Source organism: Eucalyptus grandis, chromosome 11 (assembly GCF_016545825.1).
Source record: "Eucalyptus grandis isolate ANBG69807.140 chromosome 11, ASM1654582v1, whole genome shotgun sequence".
NCBI classification, from domain to species: domain Eukaryota; kingdom Viridiplantae; phylum Streptophyta; class Magnoliopsida; order Myrtales; family Myrtaceae; genus Eucalyptus; species Eucalyptus grandis.
In genome coordinates this window covers 6265730-6286809 of record NC_052622.1, presented here as the reverse complement: position 1 = coordinate 6286809, position 21080 = coordinate 6265730, and the positions used below count along the sequence as shown (strand labels likewise).

The 21080-nt window shown below is 40.2% G+C and overlaps 1 protein-coding gene across 1 annotated transcript in view; it reads left to right on the top strand.

Annotated features, from left to right (window-relative positions):
- Window positions 1–8684: 8684 nt before the first annotated feature.
- LOC104429363 (ABC transporter B family member 1) overlaps window positions 8685–21080 on the top strand; it is a 65267-nt gene continuing 52871 nt past the window's right edge. Inside the window, exons 1-4 of the mRNA XM_039304986.1 lie at window positions 8685–9201; window positions 9873–9938; window positions 10227–11242; window positions 11756–11821. Of these exons, the coding sequence (XP_039160920.1) occupies window positions 8685–9201; window positions 9873–9938; window positions 10227–11242; window positions 11756–11821 (1665 nt within the window). The remainder of the gene's footprint in view (window positions 9202–9872; window positions 9939–10226; window positions 11243–11755; window positions 11822–21080) is intronic.

The following is a 21080-nucleotide window of genomic DNA, read 5'->3' as shown; positions in this document are numbered from 1 at the left end:
CAATAAACATGCAACAATTTACAACGTACATCAATCAATTGCAAGTAATTTGAAACTTCTAGAACTTTTTCATATATTAACCATAGAATTTCAAATTTAAAATTTCTCTCAATTCTCAATGAAATTATACAAATTATATATGGTTGGAAAGATCTCGACATGTAGAACAAAAACCCTATGGTTTCAGGATCAATCAAGCAAAAAATCTACACAAAAATAACGTCCATATTCAGCTCAAAGAGGAAAATTTCGAATGTTGTTAAAAAAAAAAAAAGTTGGGTTCTACAATCATATATGACAAGCTTTGATACCACATGTAGAAAATTATTAACATAAATAACTAATTAATAAAAAAGAATCGGATTCATATATGATCGTAAAACACCGAGATCAATAAACATAGCAAAATTAAAGCATACCCATTTCACTCTAATAATTAAAGATCTATCGGAATGTTAGATCTTCTTTTCTATGACCTATTTTAATATAATAGTTTTCTTGTAACCGATAGGTATAACCTACTATTTTATAAGTTAGAAATGGGATCTAACAAATCTTAATTAATAGAGTGTCAATTATGATATTTCTATTACAGGTTTCAGTTAAACACAATTGTCCGTTGTTAATAGATACCAAAACTAATTTCAATAGGATTACTTAAGGATTTAATAAATATTGAAATATCCATTAATCCGATTATTTAAAATAGAAAATCAATTAATTAATGTAAGCCCATGTTACAAGAAATTTCCAACACAAAATCGATACCAAGTTGTGTTTGCGTGTACAATATTATTGATATTTTGCTAATATTGCGAGGGTAGCTCCTCTCCAATCTCAGCAAATTAGAAAGGTGTTTGGAAATAAATTGAAGATAGAGGTCCCAAAAAATAGGGAAGTTTTGTAGAAAATTAGACTAGGAGAAGAAAGAAAGAGGAACTAACTAGGGGTGAGCATGGTCGGGTTGGTCCGGCCACCCTCAACCCTAGGACCAACCCGTCTGATCGGTCCTCAATTTTTAGGACCGAGGACCGACCCTATTGAGCTTGGGGACCAAGGACCGGACCGACCCAATGGGTTCGGTCCGGCCTGTGGTCAACCCGGACCGATCGATAATTTCTTTCGTTTTATTTTTTATACTCCATAAAAAAGAAACCTACAAATTCAAATTACACATCCATCGACAATGCGACATTGTGCAACTAAACTATAAATACCAATACATATTTAGCAAATTTAAGATGACACAATAATAGAAATTTCGTACGTGCTAACCGCTCATCGAGATATTAGACAAAATGTAAAGTTCTTGTAATCATCTATCTTTAATATTCATAACACCATATGCAAAAGCGTTTTTCTGCATTTGATCATGTAGAGTCTACTCAACAAAAAAATGAGCTTCACACCACTTAATTGGCAAATCACCGTAGCAACTGCAGTACTACTCTACTCTTCAAAAACTTCTACCATTTGACACAAATTGAAAAACAAAGTGCAGCTGAAATTCATTAGTAAAATACAATTAAACCATAAAAAGTTCAAAATAATTAATATAAACCATGAATATATAACTTCACATCTTGTTAATTCACTTGAACTTCTAAACACTGAAAACAAAATAAACGACACTTAATTAATACTCAACAAAAGTTTTAAATTGAAATTACTATTAGTACTATTGATAGAACATCTCAATATAATATAATATAACATACATTTTACTTAGGTTTGAATATAAAAGAGAATTATAAATAATATAATATAATATAATTATATAATATACGGGGGGTTGGTCCAGAGGTTGGACCGACCCAAAACTCTTAGGACCGAGGACCAACTCAAGATGTGTTGGTCCCGAATTTCAGACTAAAGACCGACCCGGTCCCTTGGGAACCGGACCAGACCGGCGGGGTTGGGCCGGTCCAGGTTGGTCCGGGGTCGACCCCGGACTGCTGCTCACCCCTAGAACTAACGGCTCAAGAAGAGTGAGGCGGTGCGAGCGCGGAGGGATGAGCATGAAATGGCCCCTCCCGCCACCCTCTGCTGCTCCATGAAAAGGGAATGGACCAAACTCCAATCAAATGTAGAACCTAGACGACACTTTAGCACTGCCAATTAAATAAAAAAGATAATAATAAATAAATAAAAAGTGAAGAAGTGACACTCCTCTTCTCCCTCCCATAAAGAGCGTAAAAGGCATTTGGTCACTTTTCAAACCACCCCTCAAAACTCGAGAAAATTTAAAAAAAAGGGAAAAAAAAACATGCTTTAGAGTAATATCTTACTCTAGTTATAAAAGAAACATAGGTGCATTGGAAGGTTTTAGAAAATGGAAGCTGCTCGAATTTTGGCAGAGGGGGAGGGAGATAGAGGATTTGGATGGAAAATTTCCCCTCAATTTTTTTGCTATTTTTATTTTCCAAAAATAGCACAGCAGCCGATAAATTTTATTATGTTGGTCCTTGCATGCATTCATCAATAGTCGCGTTTCCTTCTTCCCTTTAAAAAAGTAATTCTCTGCTAACAATTTTGACATTGCTGAATGAGGTAATTCTTCCTTATTGCCGAATGAGCTAATTCTTTTTTATTGGGCTTGGCACGGCAAAAGGTAAAAGAGTTTGGGTGTGAAAGAAAAATTATATATAAGTGGAGGAGGGTCTTGTGATTTGTAGGCATAGGGATGATCAGGAGTGCTAATTGCCATGAAGAGAGAGTAATGCGTCCTCCATGGACAAACATTTTGATCTTATTCGAATAAAGAGCAAAATGTCTGTACTTTCGGTGGGGGCTCGGAGGCCAAATTGACACCTACATTTTGAGCTTTAAGCATGTGGTGAAAGAGATTTTAGCCAAGCGGTGAATCTCGTTTTATCTCTTCCATCGTCACATGTCCATGGCCTGAGTAGAAATGAAAGAAAATAAATTAAAAGAAAGGAGACTGTGCCTTGGCCGTGCTAATCTTTAACTGTGTTGCATGTCATATTGGTTGGGCATTTTATCATTACGGTGCATGCAAATTAGCTTCCAATAAGTGAAAATCCAAAAACTTTAAAAGATTGCGAAATCGTATACACAATTACTCATGTGATTTTCTAGCTAAGTACAAATTGATTGCTTCAAGATAAGTATTTCCTGCTATGTTAACAATTTATTTAAAGTGTAGGTAATGGTTACCCACCTTGCATGAAAAACATTATTTTAGATAAAAGAGAAAAGGTACCCACATGATTACTGCTAGGAATAGTTTAAAATCATTCAAAATCAATGCAAGGTGGCTCTAAATCTTTTTCTTTTTTTGAGATAAAAAGAGAAAAGTCACCGCTATTATCACCTCACATCTCACGTGTTAGGAATAATTTAAAATCATTTAAAGTCAATGTAACACAAGTTGCGAGCAAAACATTTTTCTATATAAAAGCTAAATTCTAGTGTAATCATAAAATATTTTTTTTGAGATAAAAGAGAAAAACCTAGTGAAGAAAGGGCTGTTGGACAAATTTAGTGTATTCCTAATAAAATTTATTTGCATCGTGAATAACTCAAAATTAAAGTGCGAATTGGTATGAATTCGGAAAAATTGCAGCTAAGTCTAGTCTAGGGTGAGTAAGCTAGCAACATGGTGATTCAATTGTGTAAGTGAGTGGGCGTTATTTCTATACCAAATGAATTAAGATGCCTATTTTATTTTTTTTTTATGGGCAATCCTAGGATACTTTTCACACATTTTTAGTGTGATTTATATTTGGAAAGACTATTATTTTTTTTTTTTGAGGCAAGAAAGACAAATTGAAGTGGTGATTTTATTATCTGTCAAAACACCGTATAATAATAATAATAATAATAATAATAATAATAATAATAATAATAATAATAATAATAATAATAATAATAATAATAATAATAATAATAATAATAAGTAGTAGAAAACTGAAGAGGAGGTAACGAAAATATAAAGAAATAAAAAAAAAAAAAAAAAAACTAGGCTGTGTTTGTTTTTGTTCTTTATTTCTGTTTTTAAACACTTTTTGTGTTTTTCATTCCTAGGAACAAAAAGAAACGTAAACGCGTTTGGGTGCGTTTTGTTCCAAAATTGTTTTTTTGTTCCCATAAACATATTTGGAATGAAACAAGAAACAAAAAAAAAGTTGTTTCTTGTTTCGGAACACGTTTTAGAAACACTTTTTGTTTCTTTTCTTCTTATTTTTCTTGCTTTTTTCTTTGGCCGGTCGCCGGCCTCGGCGTGGCCGGCGACTCGGGTCTTGGAGGGCCGGCGACGCCGTTGGGGGCCGGCGAACTCGCCGGAGCGTCGCCGGCCCTTGGCGAAGCTCGGGCTCGCCTTGGCTGGGCGAGCTCGAGCTCGCCCAGATCCGGCGAGCCCGACCTCGCCCGTGGCCGGGCGAGGCTCGGCATCGCCGGCCACCGCCAAGTCGGCGCCGGCGGTGGCCCGGCAACGTCGAGCCTCGCCGGCCCGCCGGGCGAGGTCGGGCCGCGGATCCGGGCGAGCTCAAGCTCGCCGCCAAGGTGAGCCCGACCTCGCATCGGGCGGGGCGAGCTCGATCTCGCCCAGATCCGGCGAGGCCGAGCTCACCCGGCGGCCGGCGAGGCTCGGCCTCGCCGGATCCGGGCGAGCTCGAGCTCGCCCGGCCAAGGCGAGCCCGACCTCGCATCGAGCCGGGGCCGGCGAGCCTCGCCGTGGCCGGGCGAGGCCGCCGGCCGCCGTCGGCCGGTCGCCGGCCATGGCCGAGCCGCCGACCCGCCAAAAGAGGAAAAAAAAACGAAAAAAGGGAAAATAAATAAGAAAATAAGAAAGAAAATAGACAAAATATTAAAAAATAAAAAAATTATACAAATTTACCAAACGTGTTTCTGTTTATTTTTATTCTCGGAACAAGTTTACCAAACACGTTTTTTGTTCAAAAATTGTTCCCAATGTAAAACACTTTTTTCTATTTCGTTTCCTAGAACAATTTTTAAACATAAATGTTACCAAACGCGCCCTAAAAGGCTTCATCGTCTTCAAAAACCTTGCTCATTTGTTTATATTAGCTTTCCGATCCGACTCAATTCGTGACTTGATAAATGCCACTTTCCTGTAATTTCATTTGATTTAATTTCTTCTTAATTAAAACCCTCTGCAAGTGCACATGCAACAAACATTGCAATGCTAAAAAAACTAACCCTTGCTCTCGTTATTCTTTTACGTGAGTACTATCCTTATGGGATATCACCTCATGTGGCAATGTTATTGACATAAGCTACCCATTTCAATTAAAAAGTGGTCTGAAGAGCTTTGGCCACCGTCTTTTTTATTAAGTTCGTCTAAGGAGTCTTGAGATTTGGGATATCATTAATTCGCAAATGGAAAAGGAGACATTTAGCATGGATGAAAACACGGAAGAGTTCTTGTATATTTGTTATTGGAATAAAATGGGTTATAGGATGTTAATAAATATAGATAATGGGACGGAAGTTTAGAATGATTGATGCAAACACAACAAAATGCACTACCATTATAGAGTGTGAGGTGTTTCTCCACTTTTCATATTTTCAAATTATTACTTTCATATATGAAAAGTTGATGTCTAAAATTTACACTTTTCAATTTTTTATTGATTTTTTCTTCATAGTTTGTTTGTTATTATTATTATTTGTTTCCCTAAGAGTATTCCTCATTTCACGTTGAGAAAATTCAGTGATCACACGAAAGTTTGGCACGTAATAAATTTTCCTATTATGTATGATTAACATAAGAAAATATTAGCTTCCTCTTTTTCATGATCCTATTCTAAATTTAATTTATATCATTTCTTTAATAACAATCAAAGTTGAATATAGAATCCTCCAATCATGACTTAAATCACATTTTATTATTGCACAAGAAAATATGTGATCTTAACATGCGCAACACACACGACATTGAATTGCTACTTACAGAAAGGCATAAATCAAATTACATTTGAAAATGTAATTCCAAAATGAGAAAAAGTTGAGGTTTGTAATAAAAAGAATAGACATGGGAAAATTCATTATTTTAATAAGATTTTTAACACCTTCAAGATAAAAGAAACAAACGTTCAAACCAAATGCATCACGCGAGTCTTTGGCTAAAAATAAAAGTCGAGTATATCAAGTGCTAAAATCTGCTAAGAGGTTATATGAAGGTAGACTTTACGCATCATTACGTCTAACTAGATTTTGCTTTTTGCTGCCCTTTGCCTTGAAGGCCGGTCTAAGGTCGATTGAACATTTGACTTTTCAGCACCCATTCCCACACTTTTCCGTGCGATTAACATATAAAAAGAATATGAAAAAATTAGTTTTCTTCTTTTTCAACATCCTCTTCGAAATTAAATATATATCATTTTTTTAGTAACACACACAGTTGAATAAAGAATCGTTCAATCATCAATTAATCACATTTGATTTTGGACATATTCAAAAAGGAGCTTTGCTAATGTAACAATTTTTTGTCATTACGAGTAACAACATATATTCTTGAAAGATTAAACATTATAATAATTTTTAATTATTATTTATTATTATTTTGTAATCCAAAATAAGCCGTTAATATCATAATAAATTAAGAACAGTTATATAAGCATTTCTCTCCAAAAAACACGTGTAACGTACATGACATTGTATGGTACGAATGGAAAGGCAACAATCAAGTTACATTCGAAAATACAATTGCAAAATTAGAAAAGTTGAGGTTTGTAATAAAGAGGAATAGATAAGGACAAATTCATTATTTAAAAAAAGATTTTCTTATTACCTTCAAGATAAGAAAAAATGAAAAAGAAAAAAGATGTTCAAATCAAATGCATCACGCAAGTCTTCGGCCACAAGAGCAAGTTAGGTTGATCATGTGCTAAAATCCGCTAAAGATCATGAGAACGTCTATACGCGTCCTTTTCTGACAAAAAAGTAAAAAGCAACTTCAGGCCTAAAAAGAGACTCCACGCGTCATTGAACTTTTTGACCAAAAAGTTAAAAAAGACTTCTCGCTCGTGTGAAAGCAGACTTCATGCGTCATTGAACTTTCTTTTCGGCGACCGTTCCCACTGCTTTCCGTGTCTGATGCGTCCATTTGTCGATGGGAAAATGTCACAAATAGTCCTTATATTTTTACTTAATATCCAATTTCATCCATAAACTTTCAATTGGCTCAATTTGGTCCTGAACTATTGATAAAATGTCCGATTTAATCCTTGAACTTTCAAATGGCTCAATTTGGTCCCTAAACTATTAATAAAATGTCCGATCTAGTCCTGAACTTTCGATCGGCTCAAGTTGGTCTGATTATGATGAAATGTCGATCTAGTCCTTCATTATTATTTTCTTATTTTCCTTTTTTTTTTTTTTTCCTTTTTTTCCCTTTTTTTTCGCTTTCCCTCTCGGAGCCGGCGGAGGGCAGCGCGTCCGGCGAGGAGCCCTTCGCCGGATCGGCGAGGGCCCCTCGCCGGCGTCCCTCGCAAGCGGGCGAGGGGCTCTCCCTCGCCGGCGTCGGCGAGGGGCTCTCCCTCGCAGATCTGGCGAGGGGCCCTCCTCGCCGGCGTCCCCCGCGCGGGGCTCTCCTTCGCCGGATCTGCGAGGGAGAGCCCTCGCTCGCTGCGAGGGGCCCGCCTCGCCCTCGCCGGCGTCGGGCGGGGGCCCTCACCAACCGGTGAGGGAGCCCCTCGCCCTTGCCCTCGCCCGACGCCGGCGAGGGGCTCTCCCTCGCGGACACCGGCGGACGGCCCCTCGCCGGATCCGCGAGGGAGAGCCCTCGCGGCGTCGGGCGAGGGGCTCCCTCGCAAGATCGCGCGGGGCCCTCGCCCTCGCCCGACGCCGGCAAGGGGCTCTCCCTTGCACGCCGGGCGAGGACGGCCCCTCGCCCGATCCGCGAGGGAGAGCCCCTTGCCGGCGTCGGGCGGGGGCTCCCTCGCAAGATCGGCGAGGGACTCGCCCGCTTGCGAGGGACGCCGGCGAGGGGTCCTCGCCGATCTAGCGAGGGGCTCCCTCGCCGGACGCTAGCCCTCCGCCGGCTCCGGCGGAGGGAAAGCGAAAAAAAAAAAAAAAGGGAAAAAAAAGGAAAAAAAGGAAAAAAGGGAAAAAAAGAAAAATAATAATGAAGGACTAGATCGGACATTTCATCATAGTTCGGGACCAACTTGAGCCGATCGAAAGTTCGGGACTAGATTGACATTTTATTAATAGTTTAGGGACTAAATTGAGCCATTCGAAAGTTCAAGGACTAGATCGGACATTTTATCAATAGTTCAGAGACCAAATTGAGCCAATCGAAAGTTCAGGGACGAAATTGGACATTGAGTGAAAATATAGGGACTATTTGTGACATTTTCCCTTTGTTGATCGCTACACCGCGTAAGTCACTCGCTTCCTCCACACTCAGAGGAGTCGTCGGAGATATTTCCTGCTCTCTTCATCGTTTTAAGGGGGGAGCAACTCATGGTATTCCTCTCGTCTTTGTCTATCTCTGCTTTACATATCGACCCTAAACACTAGATCTGCTTAACCAATTCGTGCTCTCCGCTACTACATAAGCTATGCACCAAGATCAACCCCTTCTTCTCCTCCTCCTCCTCTTCCTTCTACATCGGTCTTTTAGCATTGCCATCGAAAATAATCATTGCACAACCTTTTGCGGTGAGGTCGCAAACATAAGTTACCCGTTTCGGTTGATGGGAGACTCGAAATTTTGCGGCCACAGTAATTATGAGCTAGTCTGCATAGATAACCGCACCATTCTGGATTTTAACTCGAGCAAGTACTTTGTACACAACATCGACTACACCAACCGAACAATTAGGGTCGCTGATGTCAAGCTGCAAAAGGGCAATTGCTCATCCCTTCCTCTCCAGTCTTTATTGGGCTATGAATGGCCCATGTATTATTCTTATAGATCCAAGGCTGTTTCGATCGTGAGTTGTGTGAAGGCCGTCGATTTTCCATTTTACATTGATGCTTCATCATGCCTTGATGGGCTTCCATTACTTAATATCTTTGGTGCGAGAAGGCGAGTGTATGCCTTGGTCAATGCAAATGTCTCATCTATGGAAACCGCATGCACTATAGAGTTTTTGGTAATGCTGCCACAGTGGGTTGATGAATATGATCTTCGTTCCTATAAGCAAATTCATGAACGTATGGTTTATGGATTCGAGCTTTCATGGCAGTATCTTGAGGACACCAAGATAGGTAAGGACTTTTGAGTTTGTTCAATTTCTTATAAAGAATAGCAATGGTGTCATAACTTTTAAACGATTCTCATTTAAGTGTTATAACTTTTTTTTTAATATTTAAGTGCTATATTGAAGTAAAATCAATCATTTAAATGTTATTTTCGACAAATAGTCCTACTAAACTTTTTTTATTAATTTTTCATTTCAATGTGGATTCTTTTTATTTTAAATTTTTTTATTAATTGTTCAAATTAACGATAGTAATGTCACGTAGGACAATTGACATTCATATTAGATTTTCCGACGAGACAAGTGATCGAATTCAAATTTATGGCACTCAACCAAATAAAAAAATTATTATGACCCTAAAGTGAGCGTCATTAGAAAATTATGATACTTTTAATGTATTTATCCCAAAATATTGTTAGGATATATTTGGTCAAAGACATGTGAAATTCCACTTAACGTGAAATGGAGCTAAGATCATGTAGCTAGTTCAAAGGAAGTTATTTTCCCCCTAATCTAAACTTATTAACGTTGTCCGTAAATTCATTAATTTTCCATCATTTAAATACCGAAAAGTTGGAAAATAATTTTTTGGAACCAATTTATTTCAAACAAACAAACCGCAATTGTGTTTTAATTTTCTTCATCTTTCACTTGTTCCATATACATGCTCTTTTGCAGGAATTCGTATCTTTATCGACGTCCTTCTCCTCATCAGCTCGCAAATATTACCGCCCTATTCCATCGGTAACATTAGTACGACCTTTTCATTGGGAAATTGATCTAATAGCTCTAGATGCAAACATTTAGCACACCCACAAACTATTTATCAGAAAAATAACACACTCACAATCTTTTTGTGTTTAGCCCGAAATACTTTGATCTTCATGGTTGTGAAATTCCTCTTGGGAGCCCCATGTGTGATGATTTTGCTAATATGCAAATGGAGGAGAAGACACTTTGCAATGGATCAAAACGTTGAAGAATTTTTGCAATCTAATAATAACTTCTTACCGATAAGATACTCTTATTCAGACATCAAGAAAATCACAGGGGGTCTTAAGGACAAACTCGGTGAGGGAGGATATGGTACTGTGTTTAAAGGAAGACTCCGGAGCGGCCGCGAAGTGGCGGTCAAGATTCTCAAGAAGGGAAAAACAAACGGGCAGGACTTCATCAGCGAAGTGGCTACCATTGGAAGAATTTACCATGTTAATGTGGTTGGACTCATTGGTTATTGTTTCGAGGGCTCCAAACAAGCTCTTGTCTATGATTTCATGCATAATGGGTCTCTAGATAAGCACATATTCTCACGAGTAGAAGGAACTACTCTTGATTACAAAGAAGTGCACAAGATTGCTCTTGGAATAGTTAGAGGGATTGAATATTTTCATCGAGGATGCGACGTGCAAATTCTACACTTCGATATTAAGCCTCACAACATTCTTCTTGATAGGGATTTCACCCCAAAAGTTTCCGACTTTGGGCTTGCAAGATTGTATCCCACGAACTATAATACCGTGGCTCTAACAGCAGCGAGAGGAACCTTGGGATATATGGCTCCAGAGCTGGTCTACAAAGACATTGGGGGCATCTCTTATAAAGCTGATGTCTATAGTTTTGGCAAATTGTTGATGGAAATGGCCAGTGGGAGAAAGAATACAGACACAGTTACAGAGTGTTCCAGTCAAACTTACTTTCCTTTATGGGTTCATGACCAACTTAGTAAGGGATTGGACATCCCACTGGAACAAGTTATTGATGAGGATAGGATAATAGTAAAAAAGATGATAATAGTTGCTTTTTGGTGCATACAATGGAATCCTAGCGATCGCCCTTCAATGCGCAAAATCTTGGAAATGCTGGAAAGGGAACAAGATGATCTACAAATTCCTCCCAAGCTACTCTTTTATCCATCAGAAATGTCGACAAGGGATGGCGGAACTTGGATTGATGAAGGCAATGATACTATATCCACTTCATCAATTATCACAATAACTCGTGAAGATTCTCATCTTGAGTATATTAGTACTAGCATTACACAAGCACCGGTACATATCCAAACCATTTGATGCCGTGACATATGTGGTAAATAGATTTGATTCGTATTTATGATTATTATTTTTTGGTGTAGCTTCCCTTTTTTGGCCATCATCAAGTGGTATATGTTTAACGACTATGTTCATGAATCTTAATTACGATTGTATCATATTTAGTATTATCATATTAATGACATCAATTATTATAATTTGGACTTTCGAATTCAATAGCAAATCTAGTGACGACTTTCAACATAGTGTCACAAGGAGTATGATTGTGTTTTGGAGTCTGCTTCAAACCTTAACTGGCACACATCTGGTGCCACGTGTGGCTTCACGGCACTCTAGTGGTCGCTGTGTACATTTCGCTTCCAGGAGAGATGATAAACAACGACTTGGGTTTAAAGGAGGGGGCCTGCGAGACAGTTGCCTATCAAAAAACTTTTATTGGGAGACATCAGAGATGATCTCTCCCTTAATAACAGTAATAGATAAGATTAATTAAATTTTTATTTCATTTACTAGGTTGCTAAAGATTGCTATCCCGACCAGACCTTGGTGCCATTGTTCCTATCGGAAGATGACGTAAAGGTGAGATTTAAAGGTACTTGACTATGAGAGTTTTCTCACGGTACATTACTCCAAAAGACGAGGTCAACCACATGAGTTTACTAGATCATGGTCTTGAACTCTCCCAAGTTCATATCTCACGTGATAGCGAGATTTATTTTAAAGTTGTTTTAAACAACCTAATATCTAGGATCTACGAGTCGCCACTAGTCTTATTTTTTAGGCCTGGCTAGAATGCGCAATCAAGGGTTGGGAGTAGTCCCTTGTTTTCTACGCACCCAAGGATCTAAGGTTCGGAAATTTGGGTTATATTAACATTTCTATTAATGCCCTTTTCGGTACTTAGTTGGTGTGTTTTGTCAGCTAATGTATCCATGCATTTCTTTTTACTTTTTCGTGAATCCATAACAAGAGAGTGATCATACGTGGTTGATTTTTCATTCTACTCTAATCTAACTAGGATAAAGGAAAGAAACAATTAAGTAGTTGAAAAGACAGTGTCGGAAGTAAACACCCAAGATAGTTTAAAAATGATATAAGAAAACAAATCTAAAAAAAGAAAGAAAGGAAAGGCCCACAACTCATCGGGTATTTATACAATACGAAAAGGAACCCGAGACATATATTGGGAAATAGATATTGTAATTTGAGAAGGTCGAATTAGACATTGATCATTTGCCATCTTCAAGTCCCCTTGACCGTCATATCCAAGGGATGCATTTTTGACCTATCTAGTCTACTGCTTAGCTAGAGCATAGAATAATACAACGCGTATCATACAAGCAAAGACAAATACATAGATTAAATAAATGAAAGCAATGCGAGGCATCGAACAAGTGCACTCAACTTGTCAAGCACAGCCTCGGGGTCGGCCTTTGATTTGCATGCATCAACCCTTTCTACAACAATTATTTGATTGACTTGTGACCTATAAAAATTAACCATCACTTGCGTTCACAAGCGGTGATTAATTCTATTAATTCCCTAGGTTAGGCTTTAGGTATCATTCCAAGGTAACCTACATGATTATGCATCACACCTGAATCATTCATCTAAAAATCACATGTATTTAGCCATAAGCATGCACTTAGGCCACGAGGCTTTGATTCTCAATCAATCAATCGAGATGAGTGAGCCAAGAATGGATCACTTAACAATTGTAAGCTTAATAAGGTAATTAGACAAGGGAGATGCAACTCATGTGATGCAAAAGCCAAGTTTGGGAAATTTTGCAAAGAAGGACACAAATTTGAGAAAATTGCAAAGAACGACCTCAGCTTCACGTATTTACAAACACATCATTAAGAAAGGTAGTTCACAAATTGCAGTTTTTTGGCAAGCATGAATACCGATTTTATAAGAATTTGAACACATTCAGTGTTCTTGAGAAATAAATTCAAAGTTTGGGTGCGGATAATGTGGGCACACTAATTGGACCCCATGAACCATCCAACGAGTATCAAATCTAATACAATGGGCATCAAAGATAAATTTGTGAAAGAGATAACAGTTTTATAGAATTTGAATGTGTTGACACATAAATTTTGACTAAATATTTTAGATTAATTTGCAAAGAAAATTAGGGACTAATTTGGTCTTAATAAAAAAATATTTTCACGTCTCACATGCATTAATATTATTTGCATCTACAAATTTTTATTTTATTTTATTTCGAATAAATAATGGTTTTTTTTTTTAATTTTTTTAAAAGAGAACAGACTTGGGGCTGAGCCTGACTCCAGCTCCTTTTTCCTTCTTTCTTTCCGCGCTGGCCTAGGGCCCATATTGCTCCCCCAGCTCGCTGACCCCGTGGCCCGGCCCTCTCATTTTTCTTCTTCCTCCTTTTTTCCTCGCACTAGACACACCATGCGCGCAGAAGATCGGACGGGCGCAGGACACATATGGTAGAGAGAGGAGGGTAGACAGGCGACGGAGGGGATGTCTCGCAGGCGCCATCAATGCTGCCAAACGGAGTAGGGCGAGATCCGACGAGAAACCTGGATGGAGGGGACGTCTGGGCAGACGCCTTCAATGCCAAGTAGGCTTCCGCGAGGAAGACGAGATGGGACACTGGTTCGGCCAAGGGAAGGCCGGTCGGCGAGCCAAGGACTGGCGGCCGAAATGCCCCCGTCAACTGGACCCTCCAGCCTATAAATAGGACCTTCTAGAGCTCGACGAAGGAGGAGGTCGAGGAAAGAGAAAAAGGCGAGATCTGAAAAGGTCCTGAAAGAGAGAGACACTTGAGAGATCGTGAGTGCAATTTGAGAGTTGCGAGTGAAAAGTGAATTGTAAGGAGAGCCACTAGCCGCCGTCACGTCTGTCGCCATGTTAAGCCTACGGTAGGTTCCGTTCGGATTTATCTCGGGCCTTGTTAAGTTCGGGTCGTTTTCCCGAGGATCCCCCGCTCACGGACGCACGAGGCGAACGAACGTAGCCCGATCTATCGAGCTCGTCCGCCGTCCAACGCCGTCGAGCCGGTTGGGAGCGCCCACCGAACCTCCCCCATTTTTAGTGCTCTTTTTTGTCCCGTTGTGGGTTTCGCCGTTTGTCCAGCACGCATGTTTTTTAGCCCCGTTCGTACGCATGCTGCGGCTCTTGGGTTGTTGCCCGTCGATTGGTGTTAGCTGCAGCGCGAGTTGGGGCTCGGTCGGTTCGTTTTTGCTCCCTTAGCTAATGCGACTCCACTATTCGACGGAATGCTCCTACCAAACTTTGCTTAATCTTGCTTCTGTCCGAACCAACAGCTACATGTTTGTAAAAATGCCTCAACTATATCTGCAAACCTTTTCTTGAGTTTGATTTGTTTCGGGAAGTTTAAGTCGTTTCGTGCATCCCGTGTTTTAGCCGTTGGTGGTCGTTGAGCATCGAGTAATACTTGATAGTTAGCATTTCCTTTCATTCTGGGTTCATGGGATGCTCGAGAGTCGGTCTCTAGGCAGTGTGAAGAAGAAGAGACAGGAGAGAGAAAAGGAAAGAAAAAGAAAAAGCAAAAAAAAATAAAATCAGAAGAAAGACTAAAAATGAAAGGAGACAATAGGCGGGCTGGGCGATCAATGCCAATGGGCCTCCATCTCTTTCCCTAGTCTCGCGTGTGCAGAGGGGAGAAAAGACAAGACAAGAGAGAGAGATAAAAAGAAAAAAGCGAAAAGCGAAAAGGTCAAAAAGGGAATAAAAAAAAAGAAATAAGACAATAGGGGCCTCTTCTCTAGCCGTTCGCAGGGGCAAGACCCGGCTCGGTCGGGCCGGATCCAAACCAAGCCGGCGCCCAAGTCTGACCGACCCAGGTTAGTTTTATTGTATTTTAAAAAAATAAAAAATAAAGAAAAAAAATACAAAAATGATTTACATTTTCCAAGAAAATGAGAAAAAGCCTAAAAGATTGTTTTTATTCTCCACAAATGCATGGAAAATCCTTGAAAATCCAAAAAAACTCAGGATTTAAAGAAAATTAGGTATCGAAGAGTATTAGTTAATTAACTAGTATAATCAAATCTCTTATCCTAATTTATCCAGTTGTGCAAGACTAAAATATTTCTTCTAGTATCTTACTTGGATTTATAATTGACTTGTCCTATATCGATTAATAGCGACTCATATTTAAAAATGATTTTTAGGTACAAATCTTGAACCATGAGTCATGAATTGATAGGCTTGGGGAATAAGGCTAAGTCTAATACTTAGTGAGCCATTAGCCTTCGCACGGCCACGCGTAGGGCTTTGAAGTGGGAGGTCGCAACAGAATGAGGTTGATGTTCTTGGGAAATAAATCCAGAACCTGAGTGTGGATAACATCGGCACACTAGGCTCCTTGAACCATCAAACACGTGTCAAATCTGATAAGAACAAAGTTAAGAAATGTGAGACAGCTTTGTTGAAGAAGCTTTTTCAAAATAGGCGTAAGATGAATTTGTAAAAATTTCAATTCAAGCAAAGGTCAGTTCAGGAAATCAAAATTCAAGCATGCCCTGCAACTTTGGAAAGGTTGGTAAAAATACCAAACGAGTATAACTTTTTCACGCAACTTTTTTCAATCGAAAGGAGAAACTCGAAAATATAAAAAGTAGAGAAACTCATCGCACTTTTTATAAAGTAGTGTATATATTTTACTCCATTTAATCTCTCTCTTCCCATAGGCTTTACTCATTCTTTTTGCATGCGAGATTTCACGAGTATCCTTTGTGCATTTAGCATTTTGCTCTTCTGCCCCCTCCTCCACACCCACCTCCCCTTTGAACGCAATAAGAGCATAGAAAAAGAACTCATGGCAATCGGAACGAATTTCCAATCATTCAAACATGAATCGAACCGACCTTTTTTGGGCTCTCACTGCGGAAGTCGAATCCCGATCTTATAATCTACGCCCCTCACCCCAAACCCTGACCGCCGGGCCGGGCCAAGGTCGATTCAACTTTAAATTCGTCGCAGTGCTTGAAGTCTCCCCTCGTGCTTGTATCGTATGTTAACCGGCTTTCGCTTTTCAGACGACCAATTCCAATCTTTTCCTTCTCCGACACGTCACATTTTGTGGTCGCTACACCCCAAATCACTCACTTCCACACAAATTAGTTTCTGGTCGGAGATTTTTCCTTCTCCTTCTCTCCCTCGTTATCTCAAGAAACAGATCAACTGAAATTATTCCTCTCCATCTTCATCCATCTCTTCTGCATCTCCACACTAAACCATAGATTTTCCTACCTGATTCGTGTTCTCTCCTATTGCCTAACCAATGCCCAAGGATCAACTCCTTTTTCTTCTCTTTCATCTTCCTCTACATCAATCTTTTAGCATCGCCTTGGAAAATAATCGGTGCACTAGTTCTTGCGGCGAGATCAAGAACATAAGCTCTCTGTTTTGGCTAAGGGGTGATCCGGAGTTCTGCGGAGACCCACACTATGAGCTAGCCTGCTTAAATAACCAAACCGTTTTGAATTTGTATTCGAGTAAGTACTATGTATGGTACATCGACTATACCAACTTCACGATTAGGGTTGCCGATGTAGGGATGACAGAGGACAATTGTTTGCCTCTTTCTCTTCGCTTTGTCATGGCGCAACTTCAGCAAACATGATCCGTATAGTTGCACTGGATATGAGTTACACAAATTCTATGGTCGAGAGTTATACAAGACCGTTTCGATCGTGAACTGCACCAAGGCTATTGCTTCTTGGTTTCACATTGACGCTTCGTCATGCCATGATGGGATTGAATTTTCCAATTTTTCTAGTACGAGAAGGTGATTATATACCATGATCGATGCGAATGCCTCGAATGTGGAAACTGCGTGCACTATAGAGCTTCTGGCAATGATATCTTGGGGGGCTGATAGCAATAATCTTCGGTCCTATGCCCAAATCCATGAACAGATGGTTTATGGGTTCGAGCTTTCATGGCTTTCAATGGCGGGTAGGATGCATTGCAAACATCACTTTTGGTGGGAAAGCAGCGGCAAGTACCAAATTCGGTGCGGACCCAAGAACGGTAAGAAATTTTGGATTTGTTCAGTTTTCTTAACCCCCCAAAAAAAAAGTTGTGAGGACATATTTGGTCAAAATCTATGAAATTTGATCTAAACATGAAATTGAGCTCTGTCTTATGTATATCTTTTCACAAACCTATGTGATTTGAAAATGCCCATTCAGATCAAATAGTTTGGAAAATGATGTTGTGATATTTTTTACGTATAATAATAAATTCATTTTTTTATTGATTTAATTCAAATTCAACCAAAAAATGTTAATGAACTGGACCAATAGGCTAACAGCTTGATTTTGGTCTAAATAATCGTCTTTTAAATTTCTGTAACTTTCACTTGTCACGTATTCGCTCTCTATTGCAGGAATTTTCGGTTGGCCTTCTGACATGTATTCACTGTATTCCATCGGTAAAATTACTAAAATCTTCTACTAAAATCTTCTCATTATGAATTGATTTAATGTTTCTAAATGCAAACAATTTAACACGTCCACGTATTCACCCTCTTCTTGTGTTTAGTCCGATATACAGTGCTATTCGTGGCAGCAAAATTCATCTTGGCAGCCCCATGGGTGATGATTTTGCTAATACGCAAGTGGATGGTAAGACACTTAGCAATGGATCAAAATGTTGAAGAATTTTTGCAATCCAATAATAACTTCTTGCTAGTAAGGTACTCTTTTTCAGATATTAAGAAAATCACAAGCGGCCTTAAGGAAAAACTAGGCGAGGGAGGGTACGGTTCTGTGTATAAAAGAAGACTCCGGTGTGACATCCCAGATTTTTAGTCTTGTTTTCTATTGAATAAATCGGGCATTTCATTGACGCGTCTATAGGGCTGTTCTCGGGCGATCATTCTAGAGATAACTAGACTATCTGGGGGAAACTATTAAGAATTTTAAGGCAAATAGACTTCGAGAACTCGAGGGGAATCGGCCACTCAACCGTGTTCATCTCGCCGAGATCATTACGACACAGACGTAAATTGATTAGAGATCAAATATAGGTCGGTTCGACAGAGATGTGTGGCTAATCGTGGGTGACACCACTAAATTGGAAAATTCTCGTCGGCCGACACTAGACTGAATTCTCTATCGTTTTGGTACCCTGTGTCCGTATTTGAATTCTCGAGATTTCTACGACAAGCGAGAGTTGCCAATGTGTCGAGTGGGTTCATTGTGGCTCGAAGAAAATCGACCACGGGTCATTTGCACTAAAAAAGTTCCGAAGACTACCCTGAGCCTAGGTCACGCTAAAAACGCGTCGAATGGAAATTAACCGTGAATTCGAACCCGATTTCAGAAATCGAAAGTTTTGTGGTGTCACGAGCTATTTTAGGAACATTGACTCAGTTTCAGAAGAATTTTCGGAGATTCCGGGATTTTTACGGAAAATCGTTTTGGACGTTGCGAAAATTAACGGGAATTCGGATGGCCATTATTAGAGGAATTTTGGGTCACCAAATTTAAGTAAATGGTGAGGAGATGGTGCAAATTCGTAGGGGTGATGGACTACTGCAATTTGGTCCTCAAATTGATTTCATTTGGTGTGGAATTGTGGAGAAATTGGCCCCTTGAGTGACTCATTGGAAAGGTTGGCTAAAAAATGGGCATAGTTATCTACAACAAAATGAATTAACTTGGGTGCAATTGGAGCAAATTCTCCATTGGTTGGGCTGAAGACTTTTATGGTTTGTTAATCATGAATGAGATATTTTGTTTTGACTTGACTCCCTCTCATTCGGCTTCTCCAGGAAGTCTCGCCAACTTCATCTCCACGGCAACTCTCTCTCTCACTCGTCTCTTCCCATCCGCACGCCTTCCTCCCCACGTTTTTCTTTCCCTCGGCAGCAAATTCTCCACTACTCTTTTATCTCTTTCACGCTACCAAGAAAACCCAGCAGCGACAAAACACTGCAACTCCACTTCATTTTGCCGCTACCAGCATCTCCACGTCCGCACGATTCCACCGAAGCAACCCCACCGAGAATTCCTCCAAGCTGCGTGTCTCCCTGGTCAACAGCAAGCTCACCGGAGCTCCTTCGTTGACCTCTTGAAGTCGTGGCCACCGAAGGCCAGCAAAACTCCTGCAGCTCCATCAATCTCATAATCCACCGAACCAGCTCTCACTTTCCTTTCATTTTTTCATCCAACGTCCACCAAGTCCAACCATTAATCCACCGCCCCTCTCCACTATAAGTTGTTCCCCATGGTCAACAAACCCATGCACGAAACCTCCATCGTTGACCGCTCCTCCACGTGTGTCCAACGACCCCACCGAAGTTGTCAATTGCCGTGTCCTCCGTTTCCTCTAGTTCACGAAGCAAGCGAAGCTCGATTCCTCCGAGCTCTCTCTGTCCACGTGGCCGTCTTCACATCTTTGCACCGCCAGCAGCCCAACAAAGATTGAAGACCACCGAAACAGCTCCTGTTGCCTCGTGTCTTCATTTTCACCGCCAGTAGCTGCTTCTCCACGTTCGTGTTTCCTCAGTCAGCCCACATCACCAACGAATTGTCTCCACCGAAGCTGTGTCTTCGTGGCCTGCTCGTGCGAAGCGGCCCAATCCAGTGTCTTCAGACCATCACTTCCAGTCATTCGGGCCCAGCTAAAATTCGGTCCAGTTGAGGGCCATTTCAAGCCCAGCGAAGCCAGCAATCTCAGCCCAAAAGAATCCAGCAGCTCAGCCACTTAAAGCTTAGCCCAATTCAGTTTTGTTTCAAGCCCATTTGCAGCCCAAGCCCGCGAAGCAAGTCAGCTCAAGCTGAGGCCCAAGTTCAGTCTAAGCCCAGAAATTTCTGTGGGCTTGCGAGACTTGTAGGCCCGGCCCGAGTGTCCGTCGACGCCGCCGAAAGTTCGGATTTCGGCCGCCGTCGTGTCGCCGTCGCGGTGATCCGGTCCCCGCTTTTAATCAAGTGAGTAATCTCACTAATCCTCGCTTAGTAGACTAATGATGCTTAAGGGTTGATTAGATTTAATTAAGTGCAATTAGGTGGTTAGATTAAATTAGAACAATTGAATTAATGACTTAATGATGCATGTTAGGTGGTTAGACTTAGTCATTAGCAAGTAGAGACGTACTATTATTTATTGAATGCATCTCGGGATTTTTTCCGACCCTTAGTGGGCTTCAATTAGGTATTACGGGCCTAAATTGGATTTTTAGTATATATTTATTAATTTTCGAAATTAATTATTTAATTATTTATTTTTCGGAAATTAGGCAAGGATAGCCAACGATCGAAATTTCATGCGATTGTCGTGGAAATTCCGTTTATTTATTTGAGCTCTACGTTGTGCTAAATTGAATTAATTGTGCAATGTGAGAAATTATTCCTAAATTGATTAAGATTGAGTAATTGAGTTGCGGATGGCCAAGTACGATTGTTTAGCGTCAATAATGCTTTGATGGGCTATTAAGTGGAGAAGTTTGTGAGAGTAAATTGAATATACTCTTGGCTAAGATCCATTGGATACATTAATATCGTGTGAAAATTGAGTGAGTTGATGAGTATGTGAGGATTTATCCCAAGATTGATCAGTGTCAGTATTCAATTAGAATTTGACTGTGAAAGGTTGTGAGTATGGCTGTGCCAGTGGGGCTGAGTTTTGCCACCGAATTTGGAATCGGTTGCGCCCGTTGGGCCGTAAATTGTCACCTATTAAAGGTCGCGCCTGTTAAGGCCGTAATTTGCCACCCGATAGGGGTCGTGCCTGATAAGGCCGTAATCTGCCACCTATTAAAGGTTGCGCCCATTGGGCCGTAATTTGCTACCTAAAGATAGGTCGTGTCCTTTGGGACTGTAATTTG